The sequence below is a fragment of the Hylaeus anthracinus genome, unplaced genomic scaffold (genome assembly GCF_026225885.1).
Source record: "Hylaeus anthracinus isolate JK02 unplaced genomic scaffold, UHH_iyHylAnth1.0_haploid 12001, whole genome shotgun sequence".
NCBI classification, from domain to species: domain Eukaryota; kingdom Metazoa; phylum Arthropoda; class Insecta; order Hymenoptera; family Colletidae; genus Hylaeus; species Hylaeus anthracinus.
In genome coordinates, this window is record NW_026534348.1 from 5,318,135 (window position 1) to 5,331,374 (window position 13,240).

Here is a 13,240-nt window from a genome sequence, read left to right on the forward strand (position 1 = left end):
GTAGAAAAAAACAATATCAAGTTTCATGGCTTTCTAATAGACTACTCCTGAGATACGAAGCAAAACAGCGGTCGACATACACGTGTCCAATCATCCACATACCATCTTCTCATCCATATTCTACTTTCGAATCGATTGCTTTGCACAGTCGCGATACTACAAAGAATCTAAGATAGAACGAGCAATTAAATTACGATACCCTGAAAGAGTTCGGGCGCCGCGTAGGGCGGCGATCCGCAGAAGGTGTCCAGCTTGCTGCCTGGCGTGAACTCGTTGCTGAAACCGAAGTCGGCGATCTTGATGTTCATCTCGCTATCGAGGAGCAGGTTCTCCGCCTTCAAGTCCCTGTGGATGATCTTCTTTTGATGGCAGTATTGCACGGCAGACACGATCTGCCTGAATTTCGCGCGGGCTTCCTTCTCCTTCATACGACCGTGCAGGACCAGGTAGTCGAACACCTCGCCGCCACTTGCGTACTCCATTACCAGGTACAGTGTCTTTTCAGTCTCGATCACTTGGAAAAGCTTCACTATGTTCGGATGGTCGAGCATCTTCATTATCCTCACTTCCCGGAACAACTGTAACGTGAAACCGTATATTTAGCAACGGACCTTTCCTACGCTTGGATTTCTAAGGGTTGTTCCATTTCAATAGATCCACGCGAATGTCCTTTTATTTTTATTCGAGACGACCTTGTTAATCCTTTCAGACTTTAATGTTGCGTATATGATATTGATTATTATATTAGTATTTAAACATTTTTATATTATTTTTGTCACAATGTACGGCTTGAAAATAAGAGTAGACAACCCAAGGAAATGAGCGAATATTATTTTCGTGTTACTTGTTTCGAGGATTACCGTGGTTCTATTTGAAAGGAACACCATTTGCTTTTGCGTACCTTTTGAAGGCTATTTTGATTCAGTTGAGTCTTGTCGATAATTTTGATAGCCACTTCCTTCCCGGTGGGCACATGCTTGGCAAGTTTTACCTTGGCGAAGTTGCCCTTGCCGATCGTTTTGAGTAATTTGTACTTGCCGATGTGAGGCTCCTCCGATGTCCGACTCCTCGAGGAGAGCCGACCACCGCTACTCGACACTCCCACGCCATCCCCTGTCTGCAATAAATAGAAACGAACTCTTAATGACATGGAATCAACAATGGACGTTTCGCGATCGATCCCATTATCGCCTACCAGAGATGGGCAAACATTTATTCGAACAACAGACGACTAAAAACGTAGTACCGTGCTATGTGACTCACCCGCGACGCTTGTTGAACAGCCACTTACGCAACTCATTAACCATTCAAATACCAAGCACAATTTCATTCTACAATTAGAATTACAATTTCTATTCAACGACGGCAACGGAAACTTGTTTTCCTTCTGATGCATTCTATTGGAATTTTATTAAGCGAGTATCAACGTTCTTTATCTTACAGATAAGCCCTTGAATTTGTATTTTTCTATTATATCGTTATAATATATATTATGTATGTTAAAGATGACCACAGTTTAACAGTCGAAACGTTTAAAATAAATGAACGCGAACGCAAGGTCGTGGTACTTGTTGTCTACGCGTCCAAGTCTATATCATTTGCATATGTTTATCTCTGAGTGAATTTTAAAACGAAACAAAAGTGCTTGAAATTAATAATAAAATACGATGTTCGAATTTCGCCCATCTCTGTAGCGTAATCACTGTCCAGCGCAACCGATTGCTGATCATCAGCTCGATCGCGCTCGATTCTGCGTATATCCAATCGATCGATCGATCGATCGATCGGTTGCTTAGAATTGCGAAATTTTACGACCACGCGTCGTTCAATTTATTCATGCACCGCGCGATCGCACTTGACATTTCCAGGGACAGACAGACGGATCGTCAATGGAATTAATTAAACCTTGTTAAAGCTGTACCAGATACAGATTGTTTTGAACGGAGTGCGACGGCGCTCTTTAATCGCGACAGACCGAGCACAGCGGAATCTCCTCGCGGTGATATTCGACGGAAATCGTCTTGGAAAGGTTAGCATAATTCATATTCGTAGACGGTCGTTGACTCGACCGCCAGATGCGAGGAAAATTTTACTCGAACAACCGACGATCGATCGAACCAACGCGTTGCAATTTATTCGTCTCTCTTCCATTTTTATTTATCTGCTTCGTGAAATATTCAAATTTCTATCGAAACCGGACATTTCGGAACGATACAAAATTCTGTTGGTTCGACGCTAAACCTACCACGATTTTCAAGAAAACTATAACGTTTATTTAACAAGAATTAGAAAGATACCTTTCGTATGATATTCGAGATTCGTATCTAGAGGATAATTTTGTTCATTTCTGGGTGAATCACTAAGTCCAAGTTGGGAGACGAAAAGATTAGACTCTGAAGGTGTCAGATATCCTAAGATTTGTGACGAACAATTACTTATTTCAACCTCTCCAAGCCGGCTGTACAATGTAATGCACGACTCTGAGCTTTAGCATTAGCTTTTAGTACGAAATGATTAATCAACAAACTACATAGGACTCGAACAGCTGTTTTCCCAAATACTCTGTACTACTGGCACTATTATATCTTCTCCATTTTGCACATAACCTTATGTTACTCCCAAGAACGCTACTATCGATTCCCCACCGAATCTTCGATACGCCCACTACATAAAAAAATAAACACACGCGTGTTTAATTCGTAAATTACCCGCGCGTGGCCACGAGTGACCATCTTGCAAGAGGTGGCCGCAGCAACTTTCGAGGCCGCCAGCTTGACTGATTGGCACGATCGATCCTTTCCCGATGTCCCGAGAGACAAGAAAAAAAGAAAAAAAAAAATCGGCGTCGAAATCGGGAACGGTGAATCGACGTCGACACACGTATATCACCGTTTCTCCAAAAACAGCGCCACTACTTCTTACTACCCAGAAACAGGTGTCTCGAGACTACGACGATCCGAAAAGGAGATCTCCCGTTTCTGTTTCGTCCATCGTGGCCATTTTCGTTCGTGTGCCGCGCTGGAAGCTTCGCCGGGCCTCGATGGCATGTCCAGTCGACGCTACAGGTATTTACAATCACCGATCGATAGCGGGGGAAATGAATTTTGGTCCTTCGTTAGGGGTCGGTTTGATCAGGTACACGGAGGTTCTATCGAGGTTTCGATCGTCGACTCGCGAATAATTATTGTTCGAGCCGGAATGGTTCCCTCAGACGACGAGGCGGCGACGTTGACTGCGAGCGAAAGTGGCAAGATAAGAGGATGCGGTGCAGCCCTACGACTGCTACCATTGCGAGGGAAATCCCCCTCCGGAGAGCTTCCCTTTGTCTCTTCGTGGCGGGTCCTTGGACGCCGAGAACGGAACCTGAGGATTATCGTTCGCCATGCACGATCGGCGTTTCAAAGGCAGTATAAGTTCCCAGAAAGCTTCTTCGTAATTGATCCTGCTCGGAAACGGAACTCGAGGACGCTATGGGTCACTGCGTGCAGCCGAGGCAGCTTCCGTTTAGGAAGAGGGCTTCTCTTCGCGGTCAAAGTATCTTCTGCAATGTCAGCCTAGTGAAAGCTGGCTTTTCTAGCTTCTTCGTTTATTGGCGGAGGATCTTCAGGGAGTTTCCTTTTAGGTACGAGGCTTCTCCCTTTCGCTAGGTCCACGCACATCAACAACACCCACAGTGAAATTATCTTTACCAAAGCAAGTAAAATCTTCTAGATTTCAAGCGGGGCTTCTTGTCTTTGTTTCTTGGTGACGAGTCCTGAGGTTCCGGAAAAAGGAATCAAAGGATTTCAGTAGTCGCTGTTCCAGGCAAAGTGCCCTTGGCTATCACTCGGGCAAAATGGAACGGCCTCTCCAGGTCCAAAGTGCTTCCCAAGGAGGTTCTTCCCTCGGTTTCTTCAGGAAGGGGCCTGAGGAGCAAAACCTGGGGACGGCAATCCACCCAAGGGCAGTAGAACCCTCGTCTAGAGTAACCCTCGCAACTCAAACATCTATGCAGTTCCCCCAGGTATCTTTTGCTGCCTCGTCACTGGTTCTGAGCCTCCGAGAGCAGAATTCAAAGAACTTTGTTACACTCAAAGCAAACTTTCTACCTGAACCAACGAAAGTACAACATGCCTTTCGGGAAGAGCAACATCCAATACTTTATCTAGCTTCCAAATGTTTCTCAAAGTTCTCCTCTTGTTCTTTCTCGATGAATTTCGAGACTCCTAGAGTCCAGAGTGCAAGGAACTCGATCCATCGCCACGAATGCCTCTGTTCCAAAGCAAGCCCAGTACTCGGAGCAGCTGAAGTGCCCTCGACCACGGTATCACAACATCCAACGCCCTGTCTAGAGCCTTCCGATTCGTTTTCCAAGAGCAACTCGCTACGCGCACCACCAACCACTGTCCCAACCCACAGGTAGCAACAGCACCGTCTACCGTGTCACTCGCGACTTCCACCAGCGTTTGGGGAGGCCAGCATCGCGACAGCTTGCGATTCACCGTCAACGTCACACAACGCAACGATCCTGAACGGTCGACGCGACCCGGCAGGCGCGGCACGCACTGAATCCTCCTTGATAGATTCGCAAGAAGTACAAAATATAAACTATTCAAATTCACGAGGAGGTTTCCCAAATTTAAGGTTCTACAGACAGGGCTTTGATAATTCACCGTGACAAGGATACTTTGTGTCATCCACTGTTCATGGAGAGTTCTCAGCGTCGAAGACTTGGACAAATTCACGGAGCCTTGTGAGGGTTGAAGAAGATCTCTCAGGTTCGCGATTCACGAGGACAAGCGTCGATGAGTGTCGCACACCAAGATCTCTTGAACTCGCGATTCACAGTTCAAAGCGTTGAACGATCGAACTTGCTAATTTCACAGTTACTCCTGAGCGTTGGGATTTCCTCGTTGGCTGGAGGAGAGTTCGAGTGGCTCGAAGAAATCGATGGACGATTGAAATCGAGGTTTCTTCGGAGGCGTGCCGCAGGTGCATCTGACGTCACCGATCACTTGCGGTCGTCGTCTGTGGGTTAGGTTGACCGAGGGCCGAGCGAGTCGCATCCTCGTCGTCGGTCGAGTCCAGAAACGAGTCTCGGTGGAGGAAGCCGCGGTGTCGTAGACGTATCGCGATAGATCCGGGTGATTCGATGCGATGGAGCACGCCCGTGGAGATTGGTCGTCGTCGCGGTCGTCCGACGACGACCGTGTGTCGCGACTACCTTTCCACCGTTGTCCTCGACGAGTCGAGCGAGTCGCGAGTCACCCAGAGGAGGAGTTCACAGCCGAGGGGATGCGAAAGGAGAATCAATACGCGGGTCCCACCACCCCCTGCTGCTGCTGGAAAGCGTGGAAACGAACCACCCTTGAAACCCGAGCGTTCCCCGAACCCTCCCTGCTCTAGCCACGAGTCCACCCGACGACGACGACGACGACGTCGGACGCAGGCGCATCGCGAGTAGAGCCGAGTGCCACCCGCCATCGCGACTTTCTTCGACCCACCCCCTCTGAGTCTCGGTGCGAGAGAACTAACCCCTACCGCGATCGAAACCGAGTTTTCACCCGGTCAGCTGATCGTCCACGAATCGAGAGGAAAACGAACGCTCCATCGAGCTTTATATTTTATTTTATCAGCGGCGATAGCAGTTAAACGCGGGGTAGATGGTTTCGATAGAAATCTTTTAGTTAGAGTTTGAAAACATTTTTTTTTTTATTTTTTTATTTTTTAGAGGGAGAGAATCTCCCCACGACTCCTGTGAAACTTTTCAGATCTGTAGGACGGTCATACCCGAGGGATGTATTTTGTTCGGCGGCGATGACTCAAGTTTAAGGGGTGAAACTACCCTCCGAAATTCCACCCTCTAATGCTATCTTGGAAACTGCGGGAGACACGAGGAAGTTCTTTCAACCAGTTGAGCGTGGCTTTGGACCGAAAATAACGACGCGAAAGGGTTGGGAATTTTATTAACTAGCAGACAAACTTAAATTTACGACAGTCGTTCGACTAACCCGCGGCATACGTCGGAGCTATCTTTGGATATTTTGCTAGACTGTGATTTATGCAACTCCATATTCAACGAGAAAAGAGATAAACACGAGAGCGCGACGACCAAAGTACAGCGGGGGCGAGAGACGGCGGTAGGGTGAATATAAAATCTGCTTTATGCCGTCGCCACCTTTCCAAGCCCTGACGCAGCACCGCCTGTGTTCTTTTCGTTCAAACGACGTCGAAACGAAACCGTGGCCCCTGAAAAGCGCCGACGCCTAACCTAACCGTACGAACGAGAGGCACTCGCGCATTGTCTACGGAATCGCGGATAACAAGAGTTCGGGGGATACCAAAAGCCTCCTACCCTCGTTTACAGATACTCCACGTAAAATAAGGGAGGGTTTAAGTCATCGCTTTGCTAGTTTTCAATTTTCTTCGACACTACAGGTTACTAAATTCATTCATCTCTGCTAAGTTGAGAAAAAACGGATCGACGCGTATGTATTTTTATTCCCTAAATCATCCATCCTATTGAGGTGCTATTTTTTTTTTATGTTCGCAAAGAGGGTTTGCCCTATCGGAATAAATTTACAAAAAGTCCGTTTTGCATTGCAAACGGTAAAAAAAAAAATTCCTCGTGACCGAGGTCCCTTGTATTTCACTTTTCGGGATCCTCGCACATCTAACTTCCCCCCGTTCTAAAAATTTAGGTGGACGGTGAATGTTGGACGTCGAAGAATCTCTTTAGCGACAGGTGTCTCGAATAATATTTCGCCTTGCATCGCGTGCAATCTGGCCGCATGAAAAAAAAGAGGGATATGCGTACAGTCCGAGGGGAGAGATGCGAGGTATAGCACACTCGTAGGCGGTTAATCGGCTTTGACGGGTCTCACGATCGTTAGGTGGCACGCATTCGCACAGTCGAACGGGCAGGGAAGCCATCCGCATTATTTTAGCTCCAACGGATGAGCCGTAGACTGCGCTCCGTACGTGACCTGGGCGCACAGATACGAGTTAACGTTGCACTCGGATTGCATTAGAGCAACGATTCCCAATCTCGTTCGGCCAGACTAAAATCTGCTTTGTGATCGGCTGATTCTTGAAATGAAAAACATTCGAACCGCGCTCGAGCTTGAATTTCGTTCAAAGTGGATCATAACGCGTTTAAATACTCTAAAGCGCATTTAACAATCAAATGCATCCAAGTGCATTCAGTTTCGAATGAGAGCTAATAATGTGCTCGAAACTAGTACTACATACTTGTCGAGTATTATGTATACAGGTCCAACGAGAGTCTTGGTATTAGTCTTACGATTAGTCTTCATTTCTTGGAATTAAATATCGAATATTGTCTATTTCGATATTTGTTTCTCGCGATTCTTCAAAGGTAAACACATGGACTTTCCTTTCGTCATCGCCGAATTTGCTCAAGTGAAACCTAGCTCTAGCGGTTAATTTCCCGTAGCGCATTACTCATCACCATTCTTGCTTTCTATTTTAAAGTCCACAATCAACGTCTTACTCATCCAGCAATTAGGAGCTAAGGTCACTCTCTAAGGCCCCCCCCCCTCCCACTAAACACTTGGGAAAATTATGCCTGAAGGATTCTCTACTCTCTACCATACTTGCCCTTACGGTTCCTACAAGTCTAACCACTCAGCGTCGATTGCTGCCTGTATTCGTATCCTCTAATAATACGTTATTCGCGGAATTGTTACTCAAATCTAATATTAAGACTGACTGATATTATTCGTGGGATATATTCAACAGGAACGATGCGTATTTTTACTATGCGGTCGTGAAAAAAAATCCCTAATTTACCGGTGTAAATTTAACCCCCTCTCCCTACTCTGAACTACAAATCGTGCATTATTTCTCTTGGAACTGTTTCCCCAAAGACTTCGCTTTTAAGAAATTTGAATGTCCTGTCTTGTTAATAAACTTCTGTATTAACTAAATTAACTCTTCCGAAATGTTCTATGCCCACGAATAAGATTATTCGACGAAGATCGTTCCTAACATTAATCTTATCGAAACAATTAGAAAATTAATGCTCCATCCACTCTTGTCTTAAGCTCGACACTTTCCTATTGATTTTGGAAAAAAAAGAACCCAGAAAGGGTTTACCTCGGTTTAGTGGTCATCGTTTATGCAAATATCTACCTCCTTCTCTTTCTGACCAGCCTTGTGCCCAACCTTCGACGTCCCCCTGGCATTGTTTAGGTGTCGGCCGAGCTCGTGCAGCTGCTGCACTCTGTTGTGCAGTACCTGACCTCGCCTCGTGTCCGAGGCGGTCCTCGACAGTTTCTTCGCGGGCTTCTTCGTCGTGATCCCCGTGTTTCCGGTCGAGTTCCTCGTCGCCTCTCCTCGTTGCAACGGGGAGGACCTTTTCGTTTCAATTCATCCTGGTCACTTTCTCGTACTTTGTTTTGTTTTTATAAACGAAAGGGGGACTCTATGGGACTTCTCATAGACGAACGCAGAGGTCGAGGCGCGGGGGAGGCAAATGCTAAGCTAGCACGCGATTTTTAGAGAATATTACAAGAGTTGGTTGGGGACTTTCGTATAGACAGAGAGATGCATTGTCGAATAAAAAGTGGCATAAGAATTTTTGTTTCAAAGGGATAGAATCGTTAGATTGCTTACTTTTAGTGTGGTCTCTTTTGGCTATCGATGCTAACTGAATTTAATCGCTAAGACTCCTTGGTGGTACCTTGATGCACATATAATCAAGATACTTTTCAGGAGTATTTTTCTTTCTGAACTCTATATTTTTTGTATTCATTGTAAGCTACTAATTTTCGCTTTAATTTCAAATCTGCTCTATCAAGTCTAATTATTTTATGTATTTTATGTATTCGGATACCAACCAGGAATAGGCTACCTTTCCCTATATATGTATATACTATCCTACTGTATTTATAATAAGAAGCAAGCAATCTCTAGGACTCATCTTCGACGTTTCCAAGGTCCATCTACATCGGGAAAAATTGAAAAAATCCGAGAACAATATGGAAGTAATAGGGTAGAAGGATCGAAGGCACGCGTAATGGCATCGATATGATCAGAGGAAAATGTTACCCCTCGGCCTCGTCGTCCGTCACGTTACGAAGCAGATCCTCGTGCTCTCTGTATCGGAGCTGGACTTCCGGCTCGAAATCCGAGCTGGCTTCCAGCGGGCGCGTGGTTCTGGCCGCGAGCGTGCCCATTTCGATGGCCTTGACCTGGAGCTCCAATCTTTGAAGCATGTCCGTGCTCTCGACGGCGGAGGCTTTCTGTTGGTTCAGTATCAGATCGAGGCTGACCGGGACGCCGGTGTCTCCGGGATCCATCGCGATCGGCTGGATGATCTTCGAGTCCTTGAACGCCTTCAGCTTCTCCTGTAGGCTGGGGTCGATGCGGAAGTTCGCTGGCGCCGTCTTCTTGGCCGTCGTGGGCGGTCCTAGGCTTTTGGGACTCGAGGACTGTTCCACGATGCTGGATCGGGGACTGACGGAGCCTTTTTTCTCCACCACGCGTAGGCCACGATCGCCTTCCACCAACTCCCACTGCTTCAGGTTCTCCAGCGCGGTCTGAGCCGGCTTGAACCTTGTCGTCGATCTAGGACTCGCTTCTTTGGTCTGTCGAGGCGTAACCTGGCGCTGGCCCTCCGTCGCGAAGCTCTTTCGACCGAATTGCGATCGAATCGAGCCTCTGCTCGGCTGGCTCCGAGAGAACGGACTCTCCCGATCCTCCATGACCGAGAGACACTTTCCCGTCGTGCACACGCTTTCGCCGCGCGAAAGAGGACTCTTTATGCTTCGACAATGATCAACCACGTCGTCGATTTTTGGTAAAACGTTCTCTGGGCAGCAGGCGACTCCTCAACATGGATTCATCGGTCTAGGTCGTCGGGGCTGGCTCGGTTTCTGTCGGAGAAAACATGCGTCCTCGATAAGGATACGCTCGTCGCACTCAACCGACGATCTTCTCGGTTATCACTCTCGGCACGGTTCACATTTAACCCCGACACCCGGGAACGAGACACCCCAAGGCAAGAGTGCGATCCTGTTTCGGCGGTACACTCACTTTCGTTCGTTGGCAAACAATCACATAGAAATTTTGGATAAGCAGAAAGCAGCGACGGAAACACAACTTGATGGGAGTAAGGAAGCGTTTTTCTCTGGGAACGATTTACGATTCAAGCTCTTGAAGCGATTTTATGTGTGTTGGGGAGTATTTTTAGGAGCCTATTTGTTTTACACGCGAGACTGAACACTTGTGAAGATTGCAATCTTTATCGAATAATAGTGGCTCGGTTATTCTTCTAACTATCTTTGGATTAATTCGATGACCTCGATTATATACATTTATGAACATTTGATTTTTATAAGAAGACTTGTGATTTTTGCTTGTTCAAAGTAAGTAAATAAATTGATGTATAGATCGTTACAGAGATCCTGTTATGTTTGAGTTATTTGTGGTAAAATGTATAAATAAGAACGAGTCTGTCCTACTTGGTTCGGAAACTATTAAAACGAGTGGTTTTCTACATCCGGAAAAGTGTGCTTGTCGACGAGTTCTCACGGATACCCAGTGTCCAATGAAAAAAACAGAAACCATGAAACGATATCGCGATGCGACCGCATACGTCGAGTCGAACGATAAAGACGCGTGCACGCATGCGTGCTTTCATCCGAATGGATCTTGTCCGTCTATCTACTGGGTGTTCCTGAAAGGTGGTTGAAAACTATACCTGTGAATTGAATAAAAAATGCCTTGCAAGGAAAATCAGAAATAGAAAAATAATTTAAAGGAAAATTGCATCATTTTTCCTTCAACCACCCTTCGAAAAACGTGGACGTGTATTTGAAAGTATCGTAACGAATTTTGATCGATGAAAAAATACTGTGCAGGTTAATAAACACAGGTTGATTTCCTCCACCATGACACTATCACGTTGATCGATAACCGAACAATAAATGTTTCTTTTACACTTTTCTTACAGCAATGCGTCACGTTAACCGAAGAGACGGGCAAGATTCTTATCTAGATAAAAGTTTCGAATAATGGAATAATAGATGAACTACTTTTAGAGAATACGATATTTTACTGATCGAAGCAGACGCGACGATTGAACAGTTCGATCGAATGCACGTCGTGTATGAACCGCCATATTGGATTTATACGTCGCCCATTGTTCCCTCACTTGGTGAGCTGATATCAAAACTCGAGTTTACGGAGATGAAATGCTACACAACGCAATTGTGCGATCGAATAAACGTCGCGAATAAATCGTCATACGGTGGTTTTATTCGTGGTCTACTGGTCAAATAAAATTTCGTCCATCTCGCCTCCTCGTCCAGCGAATAAAGAGGATTCCGGGCACGTGGAACCGGGGAGACCACGATCGATGTGGACTTCGACGAAGGAAAAGCCGCGCCAACGTGGACGAAGACAAAAACGAGTAGCGAAAGGTTGCTCGCGAACGACCACGAAGAACTAGGTCCATTTCCCCCGCGGCGATAAGCGCTCGACCGGCCAACTCGACTTCGTCGGCTCGTTATCAGCGGTAGATGCTGATAAGCGATAGCGCCTGCCTAACTCCGTGCTCTAGCGACCGCGGAAATCTTAATTCGGCCTTGGAGTAAATTTTTCCTCTCAATTTTCCGCGCAGAAGTGAACAAACACTTCCATAAAAATAACAGAAAAATTGGCGATTTTCGAAATTTTATTTGTTGGAAAGCGAATGGGGAGAAGTAGAAACAATTGTTGGTCTGTGTTGGAACATCATCGAGGATGATTAAACAAAATTTTAGTTGTCGATATCAGGTGTCGAAATTGATTCTGCGCCTTTATTTATTGTAGCCATTCTGTTACGTCGAAGTATCTCGTAGTAACGAAACCCTCGGATTAGTTTCAAGACTTTGTTATTTTAGAAAGCGCGATCGAGAAAAGATTAAATGCTGTGCGATACGAACGAATGGTAAGTTTACTTTAGAAATTTCCAGAATCAATTTCTGCGCCTAATATTGTCGAATGATATTTGGTTTCGATGATCCATTGTATGATACACGACCATTGGTTTCGATGATCCATTTTTGCACGCGAGTCGAGCAAAATTAGACATGCATCGCTTCGAAACTTCCCGCAAAACACGCGTCAGTTTGTTGGAGCTTGGCCAGGATTACGAAGAGGAGACTTTCGGCGCCAATACGCGGACGACGACTTCGAATCGTCCAGAGATGGGCAACGTTCTCGTTTAGATAAGAATTCCACGCGGATCGAAATTACAACGTGAATTACAAAATGAAATTTTTCTTTGAACAAATGAAAGCTTGAATGAAAATCACAACCGGAATAACTTTTCTTTTATGAAATTACCTAAGGCTTGTCTTGCAATTACAACGAGTTTCCATAGCGTACATTGCGAATAAATAGTTTGGCCACGTGCTCGCGGACGTCGAAGTAAAATAAAGCCGCGACGAACCGATGGGAATTTATTGTTCCCTGGAAATCGATCGTTCCACGTAAAGCTGTATCAGCTTTGAAAATTTGTTTCTGTACTGACGAAAAAACAATCTTTACGACCGCGCCGTAATCGTTGATAGGATAAGATACGTCGTTATCGGGGCATGTACGTACAAGTGCTTGCGTTCTGTCGAGGAATCGGAGAGAGAACAGAAACGTCGCGAGAAAACAGAGGTGGGCAGAATTCGCGTTTAGATAAGAAATTTCTAGATTAGAGGAGAACAAAAGATACAAACAAAAATGTACAACAGCTTGTGGATAGCTTATAATTCGCGTGGCAGGTGTACGAAAGAACCTAATGTTTATTTGTTACACGAATAAATTAAACACAGTTAATTTTGTGCAGCAATTGCTGTATTTAACTCGTTCGTGCGACCAACAAGTGAGTGAAAGATAAACTTGGTAAATTACTCAACCAATAAAAATTACAATCGGGTTTATATAACCGTAGTATGTCTCACGTTGAACTAATAAAAGCTTATCTGGAGAACTGTTTAATCGAATAAGCGCTGCGAATAAATCGCCATGAAGAGTTTTCATTAATCACCTATTATTGTATTAAAATTCTATCTGTCTTTGCTTCGAAGCTTTTACGTGAATTTATAATTTCACCGGCCTCTATACTTTATAACACGTGTTTGCTCCGATAAACTGGGCTACGAAGAGCTATAAATGTGCAGCAAACTTATTTTTTATTTTTATTTTTTCATCTTCTTTCGGGATTCACTTCAAGGGTGGAACTTGGGGCGCATTCGTCGCG

The 13,240-nt window shown here is 45.3% G+C and overlaps 1 protein-coding gene across 12 annotated transcripts in view; it reads right to left on the reverse strand.

Moving 5' to 3' along the window:
* LOC128890801 (serine/threonine-protein kinase MARK2-like) overlaps window positions 1-13,240 on the reverse strand; it is an 80,578-nt gene that overhangs the window by 25,379 nt on the left and 41,959 nt on the right. For 11 of the 12 annotated variants that reach the window (XM_054149664.1, XM_054149663.1, XM_054149666.1 and 8 more), the window contains exons 2-5: window positions 9,052-9,878; window positions 8,134-8,356; window positions 902-1,117; window positions 200-578 (exon numbers count right to left, since the gene is read on the reverse strand). In XM_054149664.1, the coding sequence (XP_054005639.1) occupies window positions 200-578; window positions 902-1,117; window positions 8,134-8,356; window positions 9,052-9,707 (1,474 nt within the window). In that variant the 5' untranslated portion in view covers window positions 9,708-9,878. The remainder of the gene's footprint in view (window positions 1-199; window positions 579-901; window positions 1,118-8,133; window positions 8,357-9,051; window positions 9,879-13,240) is intronic. The other variant, XM_054149674.1, reaches the window with a different exon arrangement.